The sequence below is a fragment of the Propithecus coquereli genome, unplaced genomic scaffold (assembly GCF_000956105.1).
Source record: "Propithecus coquereli isolate 6110/MARCELLA unplaced genomic scaffold, Pcoq_1.0 Scaffold120, whole genome shotgun sequence".
Taxonomy (NCBI): domain Eukaryota; kingdom Metazoa; phylum Chordata; class Mammalia; order Primates; family Indriidae; genus Propithecus; species Propithecus coquereli.
Genome location: NW_012136081.1, coordinates 791867 through 809213, shown reverse-complemented (window position 1 = coordinate 809213; position 17347 = coordinate 791867). Strand labels below are relative to the sequence as shown.

The 17347-nt window shown below is 51.1% G+C and overlaps 3 protein-coding genes across 3 annotated transcripts; 2 read left to right on the top strand and 1 right to left on the bottom strand.

Moving 5' to 3' along the window:
• Positions 1-2946: 2946 nt before the first annotated feature.
• Positions 2947-5601, bottom strand: EIF1AD (eukaryotic translation initiation factor 1A domain containing). The gene is made up of 6 exons (XM_012665335.1): positions 5373-5601; positions 4565-4768; positions 4320-4428; positions 4110-4218; positions 3888-3938; positions 2947-3266 (listed from the first exon to the last, which is right to left on the bottom strand). The coding sequence occupies exons 2-6, from the start codon at positions 4649-4651 to the stop codon at positions 3122-3124; spliced, it is 501 nt and encodes a 166-aa protein (XP_012520789.1). The 5' UTR covers positions 4652-4768; positions 5373-5601; the 3' UTR covers positions 2947-3121.
• Positions 5602-5920: 319 nt separating this feature from the next.
• BANF1 (barrier to autointegration factor 1) lies at positions 5921-7657 on the top strand. Its single transcript, XM_012665654.1, has 3 exons — positions 5921-6047; positions 6694-6832; positions 7141-7657. The coding sequence occupies exons 2-3, from the start codon at positions 6710-6712 to the stop codon at positions 7285-7287; spliced, it is 270 nt and encodes an 89-aa protein (XP_012521108.1). The 5' UTR covers positions 5921-6047; positions 6694-6709; the 3' UTR covers positions 7288-7657.
• A 6199-nt stretch (positions 7658-13856) lies between these two features.
• On the top strand, positions 13857-15762 carry CST6 (cystatin E/M). Its single transcript, XM_012665343.1, has 3 exons — positions 13857-14122; positions 15104-15229; positions 15585-15762. Exons 1-3 carry the CDS (start codon positions 13883-13885, stop codon positions 15666-15668), a joined length of 450 nt encoding a protein of 149 aa, XP_012520797.1. The 5' UTR covers positions 13857-13882; the 3' UTR covers positions 15669-15762.
• The last annotated feature ends 1585 nt before the right edge of the window (positions 15763-17347 follow it).

The following is a 17347-nucleotide window of genomic DNA, read 5'->3' as shown; positions in this document are numbered from 1 at the left end:
AATTCAGTACAAAATGAAATAAAATCTCTTATCTCCATAGATGTCAAAATTCATCACTGTTGAATAAAGGAAAAAAACCCCAGTAAGCTAGGAATAGAAGGAAGCATCTTGAGCCTAAGGAAGGTTACCTACCAGAAACCTAAAGCAAGAACCCTGTTTCATGATGAAACATGAGAACCATTCCCACTAAGAGAGGAACAATCAGGGGTTCCATTAGACAATATAGCGGAGGTCCTGGCCTTTCTGATTTACGAGAAAAAGAAATGAGTGCAAAGGATGAGATAAAATTACCACTGGCAGGATATGATTTGACACCTAGAGAGCCAAGAGAACCACCTGAAGAACCCTGAGAACTGACGAACATCCAATCAGATCAACAAGGTGTGAGCAACACAAAGATGGGACAGAGATGGACGCCAGTAACAGTTAGAAACATAATTTCAAAAGATCCCATTCATGATGAGTAACTAGGAATTTTATAAAATTCCTAAGATTTAAGAATAAATCAAACTAGAAATGTAAAGGCCCAAATGACAACACTACCTTAACAAAAGAACATACCTCATTTCTGAATAGGAAGATCAAAACTGTTAAGATACCACTTCTCTCAAAATCAAACTGTTTTTTAAAACAATCATGCCAATGAAAATCAAAACAGGATTTTTAAATGAAAATTGACAAGCACTTTGGGAGACCAAGGCGAGAGGATCACTTGAGACTGGGAGTTCAAGGTTGCAGTGGGCTGTGATCGTGTCATTGCACTTCAGCCTGGACGACAGAGTGAGACCCTGCCTCAAAATAAATAAATAAAATTCTTATGTAAGAGAAAAATATGAAAATATGAAATGGCTAAGGAATGGCAGAGTAGGGGAGCTATCAAGTATCAATCATACTATAAAATGTGGTGTAGGACTGGAATTCCCAAAAAGAGATCCATATATATGCAGGAACTTATTTTATTTTTTAAAATATATTTCCAGTGAAGAAAGAATAAACTGTTCAAAAAATGGTATACAGGCAAGTGGCTTTATCTTTACAAAAAGTTAGCTCGCTACGTCCCATAAAAAACAAACTTCAAATGAGTTAAAAGATATGCACGTATATACCTTTAACTCATCTGGTTTATTTTTATATATTCTATATATACATTTTATACATGTGTATACACACATATGTATATGTACATTTAAAGCCACATTAAGCAAACATAGGAGAAAGTGAAATAAGGAGCAGACAAATGAAGTGGTAGCTGGAGAGGATGTGGGCTCAGTACAGGTTATTGTGATTGTTTCAGAAATGGGAGATTTTATAGCACATCTGATGCTAACATATCACGTGCAATAAAAAGAGGAAAAAAAAAAAAAACAATCCCCAAACTCTAAACCAAACCAAACCCTAGCACCACCAACAAAAACCCCAACAAAGTTCTTAAGAAAGCAAGAGGACGCTCCAAAGTACAAGAGGAAAGTTTTAAGTACCACTTTTTACAATGGGAACTAAAAGGATGGGAAGAGAGCTGGCAATGGGGAGGATATGTTCCCTCCAATGGCTATTTCATAATGAAGCATGAGCCGTGGTCTGTAACTACGACAGGAAGGGGAAATTGGTAGATGAAACAGAAGTTCTGAAATAGACATCCCAGAGTAGATCTGCTGGGCAGTGCCGAGTATCCACTTGAGGTTTGTGATTATGAATTTAAGGTACAATTGTTGGGCCACGTTTGTTACTTTCTCTCTGTATAATGACTTGGGTTTGAGCACAGAGGTGAATGACTGAGTTCACTGAGGATTAGGGTTTTACTAGATGAACAGAATTGAGGGAGACAGGGGAGTGGAGGGTGTAGAGCATGGAATCGGTGCTACACAAGGATGGAGATGAAGACTGGAGGTTAATGATGACAATGTCAGGGGGTGTGGAGAATGATAAAGAGTTTGTGCAGAGGGGTGATTCGGCAAGTAGGTAAGAAAGCTAGGAGGTGGTGAATGTATGGCAATTTAAATTCAAAAGGTTCTACTGGGGCTCCAGGGAGTGACTAGGGATGGAGGCAGCAGGCTGGGATAGAAGACAAGGGCAGTGGTGTTGGGGATATCAAGAATCAGGGGGCCACAGTGCTGAATGGCTCTATCCATGAGATGTAGAAAATGACACAGCAGAAATGGAAGACTCTAAGCCAGAAGTAAACTCTTCCGTGACTGAACACTGACTTGAAGGTCAATGCCAGCAGTGAGAGTGCATAGCCAGAGGCAAAAGCTTCAAAGGAGATATGGGATGACCTGGTGGGAAGTGGTCTGAGTAGCCACAAAGAAGCGACCGACCCTACCTTCTGGTGCTGGACACAAAGGGTGAGGATTGAAGAGCAGCCTCCATTTAAAAGGTTATAAGAAAATTGACATCCTCAGGGAATAACCAGGTTCCAAAACAATTGAGATGGAGGGACCATTCAAAACAATGTTAAGGATATAGAGAGTTTAGCTGATCACATAGCACACATTCTGGTGGCGAGAGATAGTTAAGGGTGGGGGAGAGATGGGGTGCAACCAGGGGATGTACACGGCAGCATGGAGGTGAGCACCCCTATAAAACCGGATGATTAGAAAGGCAGGGAAAGCAGCTCATGAGGCACCATGGGATTCGTCCTGAGTGTCTCTCAGAGGCAGATAGGCATCACGTCCTAGGACTGTAATCCTGAATGCCTGAATCAGTACTAACTGCAAGCAGGCGCTGAAGTAGGACTGCTCCCAATTGCCAAACACATGCAAGGAGGCACAGTACAGGGCTGGGCACTAAGTGCCCAGTGAAGCGGGGGAACAAAGCACCTGGGAAAGTTTCTAGTCATTCCTCATTTCCTACCCATTCAGCCCACTGGCCCGCGAAGCCTCTACCAAGGAACAGCTTTTTACTTCACCACAAGTCTCCCTCCCCCACAGAGAGCCACTCGGACACCAGTACAAGTCACCACCCACCAGGGGTTTAATTCTCCTAAGTCAGAAGGTCAGTTCAGACAGGGGCCCTGCCTTGTCCCCATCCAGGGGTGAAGGTCTGCAGAGCACCCTGGGAATGTCCAAGCCTAGAAAAGCCAGGGACTAGACCCTGAGAAAGTACAGAAGTGGGTCCCAGGGTCTCAGGCTGCCTCTTCCTCTTCGCTCTCCTCTTCACTCTCATGATACTGTCTGCGGTTGGTGTTAACAAAGAGGTCAGAATCATCTTCAGAGCTGGACTCTTCTCCTGATGACTGTGGCTCAGCTGGGAGTTCCGGCTGAGTCTGTCTGTGTGGGGAAAAAGAATAGAGTTAGCCCAACATCTTCTAGGAAAACCAGATCTGTAATCAAGAAGTTCCAAAAAAAGGAGGATCATTTGACCAAGTAGTCAGGGTCCCACAGGCCTATGAAAATGCAGTACCCCTTTAAAAACTAAAATGAGGGACAAAGTCAGAGCAGACAGTGGGAAAAACCTGGCCAAACAAACAGGGTAAAGACTTCCCCCCAACCCCAAAAGTTTGCTATAGCCATTGGTTTTAGATAGGAATGATCATGATTCTACTACCACCAACACACACCTAATGGACACATATTACATACCAGGTACTGTACTAAACAATTTTACAAGCATTAGCTCCTGTAATGCTCACAAAGCTTCTATTTTATAGATGAGGAAATAGTCTTAGATTGAATAAATCTAAAAATTTAATCCCTTAAAGTCACTCAGCTTTAAGTGGCAAAGCCAGGATTTTAACGTAGAGCATCTGACCTTTAAGCCATACTCACATAACCACATATCACACTACATATTCAGGAGCTCTCAACAGCTCTCCCATATAGGAAAAACAGGCTTTATCTTTCCCTCGAGGCACGAATGTGTGAACCCCTATTTCCTGTCTTGTTCCTCACCTGTTCCTGTTGTTGTTGTGTTTCTTAGCCACTTCAGAGAAGGCCTCAGGCCTGTGCCAAGAGAAGAGCCAGGGTCAAAGAGGATAGAGAAATCTCTCAGCAAAAGATCTATTTCCAGCTGGCCCTGCCTGAAATGCCATGTTCTTCCCTCCCCCAAATCCCTAGCTAGGAATTCAATCCCCTCAGAAGCCAGAAAACCAATGATGAAGGGGACCACCCTACCAGAGCCCCTCTTTCTGCAGAGAGCGCACATGGTCCTTGCAGAGCACAAAGGAGATCTCAGCCTTCACCTTTTCTCCCTCTTCAATGGGGTCAACAATGAGAAAGTCCCCTGTAGGCAAGAAGAGAATAGGCAAAGTCAGTCCTGCTTGCAATGGGGAAAGCCAAGGCCACAAGAAATGGTTCTATCTCCTAGATGGATGCCTCTCTCACCTCTCTTGATCCAGATGTTCTTACGGTACTTGGAGGGCATGCTCACCAGGAAGCGCTGCCCTTGGGCTGTCTCCACCTCATGCAGATTGTTCCCTGGGGTTCTGAGTACCTGGTTCAGGAGAGACCAAGCATCAGTCTCATTAGTCAGACCAAACACCCTCTGAGCCACACTGCACCCTACCCCCACCCCAGGGGCCCTAAAAGAGTGGGGGGGGGCAGAGCACTTTGTGCCCAGTGCCACTCACCCTCACGATTTGCTGCTGGTCGGAAGGCACCATGTGCTCTCCCAGCACCTCCTTCACCACATGCTTCCTCTTGGTGGCCTGAGACATGCTGGGTCCTGTCCCAGGGTGGTTAGGGATGCAGAGACTGTCAACTCCTCCTCCTGAGTTCCTTGGATGGCAGGCTCAGAACCCAGGACCGTTTTGAAGATGGGGAGGGGCCTTTTACTAAGGAATGACACAGTGTCCTGGTTAAGAACATGGGCTCTGAAGTCTAACTGCCTGGATTCAAATCCTACCTCGGCTACTGCCTGTTTAACTTCTGTAAGCCACAGAGAAAATAATAGCTAACTCAGCGTTGTTTTAAAACATGACAGTAAAGACAGCACATTATAAGTCATATTAAAATGACTATTACCTTAAATATTGGTGTGACCATAAAACTACACACATGTTCCGAAGAAATCACTCTGGCAACCTCTCCGGAAGGAGTCTGAGATAAACTGTATTTTCCTCAACATGCTTGTACACCCTAAGTCTAGTACAGCCACACAATATGGTTGCTCAATCTCGAAACACACTACAATTAGAGACTAATTAGGTGACCACCACGATGGTGCAAGCCAGGACTGAGTTAACCAAAGATCAGGTGAGCAGGCTTGGTGTGCGGCATTTGCCAGGCTTCTGACTTGGGTACTTAGAAGACGATAGCCGGTACCACCAAGACCGAGGGTTTCCAAAGGAAACTCAGACGTGGCATCTCTAGTTGTCATTCCTTGTCTTCCTCCCCCCAACCCGGAAGAAAGACCCTTAGAGAAAGACCCACACTTACTCTCTGGCCCTCGGCTCCCAGGGGCAGTGCCCGAGCAACCCCGTTTTCCAGGTTGAAAGAGGCTCCTCCACGACTAACTTCAAGGCTGACACAATGAAAGCACAAAAAAAGAACTTCTCGGTGGTCGCGACAGTGGCGTCAGCTTGAATTCAGGCCTCCAGTGTTCACAGGTCCTCCTAGCCCAACAGCGAGAAGGGCGACAGCAGTCTAGCTTGGACCCTTCTGAAAACTGTACTTCCGGCGCTCTCTCGGAAGCCTTCCGGCCACCCTATCACTGACTTGTCCGTCCCTCTAACTCTTCCCACCGCCAGGTCGCTCAAGCCTAAGTCCTTGAGTTCCGGGTGCCGGGCAGCAGAGACAAGGAGTATTCTCCCTGGAGGCCTCTCTCCTTCAGACCGGAGGAACTGCTGGAGTAGTGAGACCATAGAAGGCACCTTGGTTTCCCGCAAAGGACCGGAAAGCCGCGTCTACTAAGGACGCTGGCTACGTCCGAGGCGCTTCAACTCTATGGCTCTCTCGGTGGCTAGAAGTGCCCAACTGGGATTTTTGTTTTTTTCCCAAAGGCAGCTCTTGAGGCGACCCGGAAGCGGAAGTTGGAGAAAGTTCTAGTGGATTGAGCTATCAGAGGGAGCGGCCGGGTGGCGCGAGGAGCCGTTACGGGAACTGGAGGTGCAGGTGAGCGTGAGCCGCGGAGCAGGGCCCTGACTGGAGGCTAGAGGGGGCGCGGGAAGGAGAGGACAAAGAAGCTGCAAGCGCTGTGGCGGGCCAGAGGCTCTCGGAGAGGGTCCGACCGCGCTGCGGGAGGAGGCGGGGCGCGGCGCGTGGGAGCGGAGGGGGCGGGGCCGGCGGGACGGAGCGCGGCGCGAACCCCGCCTGACTGCGAGAGCCGGTGTGCGGCGCTGTCGGTCCGCACCTCCGTTTGTGAATGGGCGAGTCGGGAAGAGAGACTCTTCGTTTGCTTTTCACACGAGGTGGCTGTTCCGGGCAGGATCGTTGCCTTCTTTGCTTGGCCAAGGTCATGGAGTGACAGCTTCAGGGCGGGCCCTGGCTACTTCTCACTGCCCTGCCACCTGTTAGAGCAGGATAGTATGTCTTCTGGGGCAATATCAAAACCCAGGTCCCCGAAGAAGTAAAGAGATTTTTCTTCCGAACAGTGGGGAAAAGTGTCTTTCTGGACCTCAGTTTTCTCATCTGAAATGAGAGGAATCGAATAAGCCACCATAATGGCCGGCCTAGTTACTTCTTAATGTGAGTTTGCTGAAGGGCCCTTGTGAGTTTCTGGTCTTCGGCCCTAACCTGCCTTTTTTTTTGGCATTCCCAGATTAAACCTGATCAAGATGACAACGTCCCAAAAGCACCGAGATTTCGTGGCAGAGCCTATGGGGGAAAAGCCAGTGGGGAGCCTCGCTGGGATTGGTGAAGTCCTGGGCAAGAAGCTGGAGGAAAGGGGCTTTGACAAGGTGTGTGGTGGGTGCACGTACCGCGGAGGGGCGGGAGTGGGAGACTACAGTCTTTTTTGGCAGATAAGTCAATACCAGCTTAGTTTTGTTAAAAAAAAAAATTTTTTTCCCTGGCTGGTTGAGAGTGCGGAAAAGTGAAGTGTGTAATCTTATGGGACTGCCAGAGCCTGACCACCTGGTGGAGAAGAGATAAGGGCAAAACCTGCCCTGTCTCCAAGGCTTACATGCTTTGAATGCCACAAAGTAGCCTTCTAACCGTTAGCTCCCACTGAGCACTTAGTATGCCCTTTACTTTGTCTGTTTCACAGGCTTATGTGGTCCTTGGCCAGTTTCTGGTGCTAAAGAAAGATGAAGACCTCTTCCGGGAATGGCTGAAGGACACATGTGGCGCCAATGCCAAGCAGTCGCGGGACTGCTTTGGCTGCCTTCGAGAGTGGTGTGACGCCTTCTTGTGATGGTCTCTGGGAATCCCGAAATCCCTAATCCCAGCATTGAGTCTCCAGAATTTGCAGCTGAGTGTCCTCTACAAAGGAAAAGATTGCTGTTGTCGTAGTCACCTCCGATGTACTCCAGGGTCTTTTGGGAGTTTTCTCCCCTCACCATTTCAACTTTTTTGGAATTCTTGCTCTTGCATGCATCTCCCTTCTCCTTCCCCTGCCAGTTCTGTGTTAGCAGTTACCAGCTTTCCTGAGTGGATTCCTGGTCCCTTCCCTCACCCCTACCTTTAACCTCCAGTCTGTTTGATGCCATTTGGCTCCTTTTTTGGCAGAACAGTCACTGTCCTTGTAAAGTTTTTTAGATCAATAAAGTCAGTGGCCTTCATGACTGGGCTTTGTGCATTGAAAAGCAAGTGTGCTGAGAGTTGCCTCTTCCCCAGGGACTGACCATGTGTCTCTCACTCCTTATCAGTGTAGACCGAAACCAGCAGCTTCCCTTCCCACTCCCAGAGGGCAGCCACCCTAGCCATGTGAGCCTCAGGCAGGCGCCTTGGAATGTCTCAGTCCCTGAGTAATGTGGGAGATAGTGTGGGTTGATATCTTCCTGGGAGCCAGATGGACTGTGGTGTTCCAGAAGTCACATAAGCAACAGCTGGGCTAGGCAACACCTGGTGGAAAAGTCAGTGGGAGTCAGAGGTACCAGGAAGAGGTTGGACCAGATGTGGGTAAGAGTTCACCTGGCTTCTGGGAGGAGTGGGCAGGGCACTTGCTGTCTGCCCTGCTCTCGAAGGGAGGGGAGAGCATGGGCATCACAGCTGGGAGGGCATGAGGGAGTTAACACTTTTATTCCGTTTATTTTAGTCCTGTTCTTTCTTGAACTGGTAGTTTGAACCAGGCTTGAAGCTAAGATCTTTGCAGACATTTTTTCTTCCGTGATAATAAATCATTCTTTTTTATAGGTGAGGAAACTTGGGACTCAGAGAGACTAAGTAATTTGCCCATGGACTTGCTGCTGGGAAGTAGCCAGGCTGGCTAAAACTGTAGCTTGGAAACTCATGGACCTGGGAGCCCTATTTTTCTTGGTCGTGTCATTCAGCCTGTCTGAGCCTCAGTTTCCCCACTTGGAAAATGAAGTTATTGTAGGAACCAGTTGGAACACTGGCTGTATACTACCCCCCCTTGCTTGGCATTTATTCCTTCATCAGAGCATCATTGGAGAGTGACTGTCTTACAGTATAAACAAAACAGAATTTTCCTCATAAAGTTTACTGTTTGGTGAGATGAGAGTGACAGCTGCTAAAACACAAATACAAAAATTGGGAAAATAGGAGGTTTTCGTGATCTCAGGGTACAGAAAAACTAAGTTGATAAATTCAACTCCATTAATATTAGAAACTTCTCTAGCCTGAGCAACATAGTAAGACCATGTCTCTACAAAATATTTAAAACAAATTAGCCAGGTGTGGTGGCACACACCTGTAGTCCCAGTTACTCAGGAGGCTGAGGCAGGAGGATCACTTGAGCCCGGGGGTTTCAATTTTAGTATATGTGCTGCTGAAGCGAGCATGAACCCAGGAGTTTGAAGTTGCAGTGAGCTGTGATGATGCTACTGTACTCTAGCCCCGGCCACTGTGAGGTCCTGTCTCCAAAAAAAACTAAGAAGATTCAAACTATATCCAGAGCACATACAGAATTGCAATCAAGAAAAAGACAGACAACAGAAAAATGAGTGAAAGACCTGAAAGGCAGACACAAAAGAAGATCCCCTAATAGTAAATAAGGGTGACAAGGTGCTCCAACTCATTAGTAATCAGAGGCGCCAATGCCATGAACACCCACCTGATTGGCAAAAATTTTTTGAAGTCAGAAAATGCCAAGTGTTGATAAGAAAACAGAACAATAGGAACTGATACTCAGCTGGTAGGAGGGTACGTGGCCACGAACGCTCTGGGAAAACAGTTGGGTGTCAACTTCGTAAACCTGACACATGACACACCCTGTGACCCAGTAGTTCCACTCTCAGGACCGTGTCTGGAAGAAACTCCCGAACACCTGCACCAGGACCTACGTGAGTGTTCACAGCTGCTTGCTTTATAATAATAGCCCCCAACAGAGAACAGCTGTAATGGCGATCAATACTGGAGTAGACAACTAATTATACATTCATGCCTTGGGACACTACGTGGCAGTAAAAATGAACAAATGACAGCTCTGCACAACAGAATAATCTCAGTGCTGAGCACATGAAGCAAAACAAAATAGTGTGATTTCATTAGGTAGTTAAAATGTAAATTCTTGCTTAGGGAATCCCTGGTTAGGTGGTAAAACTAAGGAAAAGGAAGGAGATGCACATTGCGGAAGTTAATAGTGAAGACCCTTGGGGGAGGGAGGGAGGAGGGCACGAAGAGTGGAAGGGCTTGGGGTGGGAGTGGCAGTTTCTATTTCTTGACCTGTGAGTTGGTAATACCTGCTCTGTAATTATTAGTGAAATTGAATAAGAATGTACTGGGCCCTTTTCTGTATATTAGCTACATCTCAGAATAGAAGGATACAAGGAGAACCAAAGACCTGCAACAACTATGTGACAAGTCAGAAACTATATTATTAGTGGGGATGAGGCTTCAGTGCAAGGCTGGGTCTGGGAAGTGTGAGTGGCCCACCTTGGAAAGGACACCAGGTGGCCACAGCAGGGCCCAGCTTGTGCTACAGGCTGCTTCCTGGCAGGGTGCTAGTCTGAAGTCCAGACTGAGGTGGTAACCAGGGGTCTCCCTGGAGTTGCAGACTACTGTGTTTCTGATGTTTTCCTGGATGGGTCCAGGGTCACTCAGAGGGCCTTCAGCCTCGACCCTGGTGCTGTGATCCTGTCGCACGAGCCTGGTGTGCTTAGGTGGGGACGTGGCAGGGTCATGGCCACCCCACACCTCAGTCGTGATGCTGCTGCATCGTTGCTGGTGCTCTGTGAGGTAATGGAGACTCCCTCCCCCTCCACAAAGCCCTGCCCGTGGCTCCTGCCCACACTGGTTGCCTGGTTTTGCCTCCCCTGGTTCTGGCACTGGGACCTTGGTGGAACCCTGGAAGTCGTGTGTTTGCTTTGTTTCCTCGTCATTTGCCTTTCCCCGGCTCACCCAAGGGCTTTGTCTCCGAAGGGGCTGGAACCTGCTTCCTCACCTCTTCCCTGGGGCTCAGGCAGTGCCTGTGACAGGTGGGCAGGCCATGGACCCTTTATCTGGGCTCATACTGCATCCCAAACGAGTTCCTGGATCAGTCCTGGGACAGCAGGTGACAAAGGACATTTAGAATGTACCTTGTGACAGCGTGACCTCTCAGAGATCCATCCCTGACTCAGCTGGCAGGACAAAGGGACCAAGGCCTGAAATGCTGGAGCAGAAAGCAGAGCTGGGTGGTGAAGAGTAGGAGTCAGGTTATCTAAGTGTCAGCCCACAGTGCCCAACAGGATGTACCTGGCCACCCACTAGCCTGGGGCGTGAGTGGGCCTGGAAGTCAGCAAATACTGACCCCAGCAAATAGTGTCTCCCAATCCCACCACCTGCTCCACCACCTGCTCTACCCAGTCAGGGCTTGCCCCCCTCAGCCAGTCTAGTTACGAGTGCTCAGAGCCAGGTGAGAGCTTGGGGTGGACTCAGCCCATGCACTCTGGGTCCCTGAAGGGATCCTGCTGCTTCTGGAAAAGAAGTAGGGGGAGGTGACCTGGACCAACACAAGCCCAAGACACCTCTACCCAGCCCAGGGGCAGGCCAGATGGTGTGGAAGGCCCCCAGTAGGTGCTCATGATGGTCAGCCCCCTTCCACGTTGCCCCCTTCTCTTCAGGGACCCAGGCTCTCTACTGTCACTCTCAGCCTTGACTGATGGCAGCCTTGAAGAGCCAGCTAGGCTTGGTTCCGGGCCTTTCCTTCCTGTGTGATAGGGAGCAGAAGGTTGCTTCACTGCCCTGAGCTGCAGTCTCCTCCTCTGTCAGCCAGGGCAAGTTGTGAAGATTCAACCAGCTCATCAACGCAAAGCCCTTGGCACTTAAGAGAGCTCCTCCACAGAGGGGAACTTTAGTCACTGTTGGATCACCGACCTTGTCATAAGGTCTCCTTTCTAGGATGTGGTGTGACAAGGAAAGGGGAGCAGAGCTCCAGAGGAGGAAATATCCTCTTCCCAGCTGAAGGTTCAAAGAATGAGGTTTTTGGGGCAGCAAAAAGGCCATGGAGGACCTGATCCCAGGGCCCTATCCTGGTCAGGAAGACCCATCAGGCCAGGGGCAAGAGAGGGGTGCTGTGGGCAACCTGGGTTGGGATGTCTGGGCCAACCTCAAGCTCATGCTTGGCCCAAGCCTCCTTCTGGAAGCCAAAGTGGTCCAGACAAGATAGAGTCCAGGCTCTGGGAAAGTCCTCCCAGGGATGCCCCACCCCCAGGGAGCCCCCCTGCCCTTCCAGCCCGGCACAGCAGACCTCGTATCCTTGTAGAGTAGCCCAGGACTCACACACCAACGTCACTGGCATATGGATGCCACTGCAGGCCCTGTTACTGACCCTTCCCATTTGACCTCCCATTTCCTCCTTGCAGAAGGGAGTAATCACTGCTTCTGCAGAGCTGTTATGAGAGTGAGAGAACCTATGTCAAAGCCCTGGCACAAGTTTTGGCACAAAGCCTAGTAATTGTGAATTTCTCTTCCCCCTCTCTCTTTTCTCACCACCACTTCTAGCCATGCGACCTTAGACAAGTGTCCTGACCTCTCTGATTAACATTTTTCATCTGCAAAATGAAGATAATGCTTACTACCCCAGGGTGCTTGTGAGAGTTAGCCAGTGGGTGAAAGGTCCTTGGAAACTGTTAGGCTATGGTGCAAAAGACCCTTCGGCATCAGTACGAAGCAGTGACAGGTAGGGACAGTGCCAGTCAGCTGGGCACCATTGGCTCTTGGTAAGTCGGAGACGGGGCCTTGGCTAGTTTTCCAGGGAGCTGTTGGAGATATGTGTGGCCATGGCTGAGCTCCAAGTGACAGGAGAGCAGACCTGGGGGAACCCCTTGGGGCTGCCTCTTCCACATCACCCCTGTGTGATCCTGGGCCTCTTCCTCTACAGGCTCCTGCAGCTCAGGGCCCCTTCTGGGCCTTTCCCACAAACTGGAGTCTGTCCTTTTAAGGCAGACACCTGAGCTCTAACAAGCCTGTGACTGTTCCTTGGAATCCCAGGGAGGTGGCAGGACTTGTTTTTCACAGCTGGGCTGAGGGGGGTGGGGTAGCAGGCCGGCAGCTGGATTGGGCAGTGACCCGCTCTGGCCCAGGTCTCTGTGTAAGAAATCACTTCCTTTGGTGGCCCCGGATTCTGCGAGGCCCAGCATTGGAGGGGTATGTGTGATATGCTTGATGCCTCCTTTACTGTTCATCACAATATCACTACCACTTACTAAGCACCAATTGGTTGTCAGGTACTGTAAACTAGTCCCTCTTCCAAGCCCCAGTTAAGTTGGAGGCTTTAAGCACTGACAAGATCTTAGTGCCCCAAGGATAATAAGCACCTGTCCCCCGGCAACACTGGGTAAAAGCGTGAACTATGCTGCACTCTGACATGAGGATAAGGAATTTCAGCAGAATCCAGACTTCTCCCATGTTGACTCCTTCAATGCTGCTGTTTATGTATTAATTGTTGGGTTGTTTCAGAAACGTTATGGGCCCCTATCTTGCTGGTACCTCCAGCACATACCCTCTGTATCTACAGGTGACCCAGTCTTGAGCCATCAATGTCAGAAGAACTTTAGGAGATAGGAATTGTCACCGTTTTTCAGACGAGAACACTGAGGCTCTGGGAGGTCGAGGGACTTCTTCAAAGTCACCCGGGCAGTAAAATGGCAGAGCTGGTGTGACAGCCCCCTCCTTCTAACACGTTCTTATCCTTTGGGTTCAGTCTGCTTTAAGAGCAGAGATTTGACTTAGACTGCTGGTGTCCTTGGGCAAACCAATTCTCCCTTCTGTGCTGTTTCCTCCTCTGGAAAGTGGGGACATTAGTCATTGCCACTTCTCGCTGGCTGTGGGAGCTGAACGGTGCGGGCTCAGTGCAGTAATGTCTCCTACTTACCTGCTGTCTATATAGCGCCAGGCCTCTTCTGAGCACTCTTCCCATATCAGTTCATTGACTCCGCACAACACCCTTTTTACAGAAGAGGAAACTGAGGCAGTAGGAGGTTAAATAACTTCTCCAAGGTCACACGACTAGGAAATGTGGCGATAGTAAGAGCTCGATCATAGCTGCTGTTGCTAGTTCATACTGGACAGCGCTGCTGCAAACTGTCCCTATAGTGGCACTTGTTGCTGGGGACTGTCGCCATCCTCTCCTTCCCCGGACGGGGTGTGCCCTGGATGGCAGGGAGCCTCGGGGCACACAGGGGCTTGTGTGCTGCCCCTTCAGCCTTGCGCGGGATCTCCCCGAGCCTCGCAGGAGCTGGGGCGCAGGGAAAGCGCGGGCGGCGCCGGCTGGCCGGGCGCTCGGTGGCCTCCAGGCCCCGCCCCAGCTCCGGGCCGCGGGGGCGCACCGCGGGCGTGGGGCGGGGCTGGACAGGGCCGCCGAGCCGGTAAAAGCGGCGCGGGCCGCGGGCTGGGCACTGACGACCATGGCGCGTCCCAACCTCCCGCTGTCGATGGGCCTGGCCCTGCTGGCGCTCTGCCTCCTGGCGCTGTCCTGCGACGCCCGGACCCGGCCGCAGGGGCACTTGGTCGGAGAACGCCAGGACCTGTCGATTAGCGACCCGCAGGTGCAGAAGGCGGCGCAGGCGGCTGTGGCCAGCTACAACATGGGCAGCAACAGCCTCTACTACTTTCGCGACACGCACATCATTAAGGCGGAGCGGCAGGTAACCGGGGCAGGGGCACAGGCCAGGGCAGACCAGGGCAGAGGCGGGAGGCCAGAGGCACTGCCCGGGTGCAAGGTGAAGGGGGTGCCACACGAACAATCAAAGTAACATTTTCCTACAATACAGGGCACCCCAAAAGTTGCCCATACGTAGGGAAAATGGGCAATTGTAGCTATAATTTGCCAATACAACAGGAGCTATAATTTCCCATTTCCCTATGTAGGGTGACTTTGGGGACACCCTGTATTAAAAAACAGAATTAATGGGCTGGGCCTGGTGGCTCAGCCTGTAATCCCAGCACTTTGGGAGGTGGAAGCCAGAGTATCACTTGAGGCCAGGAGTTAGAGATCAGCCTGGGCAACATAGTGAGACCCCATCTCTACAAAAAATAGAAAAATCAGCTGCGTGTGGTGGTCCCTGCCTGTAGTCCCAGCTACTGGGATGGCTCAGGCAGGAGGATCACTTGAGCCTGGGAGTTTGAGGTTGTAGTGAGCTATGATGATGCCACTGCACTCCAGCCCTGGCAACAGAGTAAGACCCTGTCTAAAACAAAACAAAACAAAACAAAAAACCCCACAACTCAAAAGACAAAAAACCAAATTAATTCCAAAAATCCATAATGGACAAAATATCTACATTTCAAAGGAACACAAGACTCACTCCTGTGTTGCGCAACCCGCCTCACTTGCCTCCTGAAGTCCCTGCCCTAACAGGGTGGATTGGGGGCGGAGGGGAGGCAGTTGGGGACAGTGGGCAGCTCGGGTGGCATGTCTGCCCAGGCTTCGGGAAGCTGTGTGCAAGTGGATCTCAGCTCCTGGCACAGTTTAGGCCTCTGCTGGGGATCTCCACACCAGGTCCAAACCCCCAGGCCACAGTGCTGAACGTGTCCCGGGGGCATGGAACAATGTGGAGGGAGGTGAGAGGTCAGGACCAAGGGTTGTCTCCAGGCAACCCTGACCTGCCCCCACCCTCCATCCCCAGCTGGTGGCTGGCATCAAGTACTACCTGACGGTAGACATGGAGAGCACAGCCTGCCGGAAGAACAAGGTTGCTGGAGACCACATCGACCTCACCACCTGCCCCCTGGCCGCTGGAACGCAGCAGGAGGTAACAGCTGAGCACCCCCCACCCCCCACCCCTCCGGCCCCAGCCCTCCGCAGAGCCTCAGACCCTCAGGCCGTCCAGCCTGAACTGGTCTGGCTGAACCTGTCTGGCCTTCTGATGACAGCCTCCAGGCCAGGATGAGGAGTAGCAGGGAGGCTGTGACTTCCCTGGGGAGTGGGGGAGTTGGCTACTGAGATCTGGCTACAGAGATAGCCCCAGCCATCTAACTTGATGTCCTTTGGGCCAGTGACTGCCCCTCTCTCACCCCAGAGTGGCACTGGCAGGCAGAGGGCTGGCTATTGGCAGCGAGTGGGCCAGGGCTGGGTTCACCCTCCTTCTCCCCCGTATCTCTCCACAGAAGCTGCGCTGTGACTTTGAGATCCTCCTGGTTCCCTGGCAGAACTCCTCTCAGCTGCTAAAGCACAACTGCGTGCAGATGTAATTGTCCGCAGCAGGAGTGGGGCAGGGGCGGCCTCGGTGGAGGGCATTTCAGGTCCATGGACATCTGTCGCAATAAATTGCCAGCACTGCTTCTTACATTGTTTTCTTCCGAGTGCTTCCCCCTTCCCCCCACCCCCACTTCCACTCCTGGCAGCTCCCAACACCCCACTCTGTGCTGACAGGCCACCCACACCGCCCCCAGCTGAGCTTCTGCTGTTCCAGCCCAGATAGTGCCGAGGGTATGGGGTTCAGCCCCCAAATCTGGAGTCCCCCAAATACCCCAGCATTGAAGGTATAAAGGGACAAACCTCCAGAGCCCCCAGACACAGCCAGAGACTCCCAGTGGTCTTAGAGGTAAGGCAGTCTTAGAGGCAGACAAAGTCGCAGAAGAGGGATGATGCCCCAAGACTAGAACAGGGCCATTGGGGTATCCGTGAGTCCTTTGAGGAGGAGCCTGTGCTCTGTGCCCTCTCAGCACCCTGGAGGAGCTCAGGGGTGGCACATGGTGGCTTCAGCCAGGCAGGCCCCAGAAGGCGGAGCTCCCAGCCTATAACAATTGCTATACTTGCATGTGGCCCGAGGATGGCACAGCCTCTGCAGGCCAAGAGACCATGAGGGATGGGACAGTGCCTCTCAAGTCCACACTGTGGGCCACACACCGCAGGGACTCCAATGCCTTGCCTCTGCAAAGTCCCCTGGAAGGGGCAGGACAGGGAGCCCCAGAGGGACAAAGCTCAAATCTACTGCCCACAGGAGAGATGAGGGAATATATTCGATTCAATGTCATTTAAAGAATGACATTGAATTGAACATTGTAACAGTTGTAACATTTTTTGCACACTTGAATTCGTGGCTGCAATTCATATTCATTATATACACACCTCCACACCCAAAACACAACACACCAGATACATATACACAGAAACACACAACACACGCTGAGATGCTGCCAGACACCATACACCCCTCACCTAGGAAAACACAAACAGCCTAGCAACTCCGACGCCCAAGTGGAAATACAGAGAAGCGGCACACCCCAGAGAAATAACCTGGAGAGGTACACACAGGCCCCACACACACAACCCAGAGACCTGCACGCCACATGCAGAGATGTTCCTCAGACGCACGAGCACATACCCATACCTGGGCCCACGGCCTTGGGGACACGAGGTGTGGCACCATCAGGCCCAGGCAGGCAGCCCCTCTGTGCTGCCAGCAGGCCCTTCCTTTGTGACAGGGCCTCACACCCACTTGTGAGCAGCAGCTGGGCTCGCAGACCTTGCCCTCTGCCCTCAGAGGCCATCCGAGGGTGGGGATGGGAAGGAAGGAAATAGACGCTGAATCCCACCAGGGAGTCCGAGGAGTGGAGGGGTTGCATTTGACAGGAGTCAGGGACACGGGGGACAACATCCAGCCCTGCTTCTGCTCCAGTCTGTCAGATGTGGTAGCTCATACAGCCCAGGGTATGCGGGGGGCCTGCTGCTTGGAAGGGCTCCCATGTGCCACCAAGTAGGAGGCCCCAGCATGGGGTTGGCACAGGGTAAGTGGCAGCAAATGTTTGTTGAATGAATGTGTGAGGTGGGGAGAGGAAAGGCCCAGAGATGCCTGCCAGGTGGCCTCTCCCCTGGAATCTGTGCCCAAATCCCAGATGGCATTTAGTCTGCATGGTCGATTCTGGGC

Bases quoted from the DNA above. Each gene is read 5' to 3' on its own strand.
- BANF1 (XM_012665654.1), top strand. From the start codon at position 6,710: ATGACAACGTCCCAAAAGCACCGAGATTTCGTGGCAGAGCCTATGGGG. The intron at 6,833-7,140 runs GTGTGTGGTGGG...TCTGTTTCACAG, and splicing joins AGGAAAGGGGCTTTGACAAG to GCTTATGTGGTCCTTGGCCA.
- CST6 (XM_012665343.1), top strand. From the start codon at position 13,883: ATGGCGCGTCCCAACCTCCCGCTGTCGATGGGCCTGGCCCTGCTGGCG. The intron at 14,123-15,103 runs GTAACCGGGGCA...CTCCATCCCCAG, and splicing joins TCATTAAGGCGGAGCGGCAG to CTGGTGGCTGGCATCAAGTA. The intron at 15,230-15,584 runs GTAACAGCTGAG...ATCTCTCCACAG, and splicing joins CCGCTGGAACGCAGCAGGAG to AAGCTGCGCTGTGACTTTGA.
- EIF1AD (XM_012665335.1), bottom strand. From the start codon at position 4,651: ATGTCTCAGGCCACCAAGAGGAAGCATGTGGTGAAGGAGGTGCTGGGA. The intron at 4,219-4,319 runs GTGAGAGAGGCA...TCTTGCCTACAG, and splicing joins GAACATCTGGATCAAGAGAG to GGGACTTTCTCATTGTTGAC. The intron at 3,939-4,109 runs GTAGGGTGGTCC...CTCTTGGCACAG, and splicing joins CTGCAGAAAGAGGGGCTCTG to GCCTGAGGCCTTCTCTGAAG.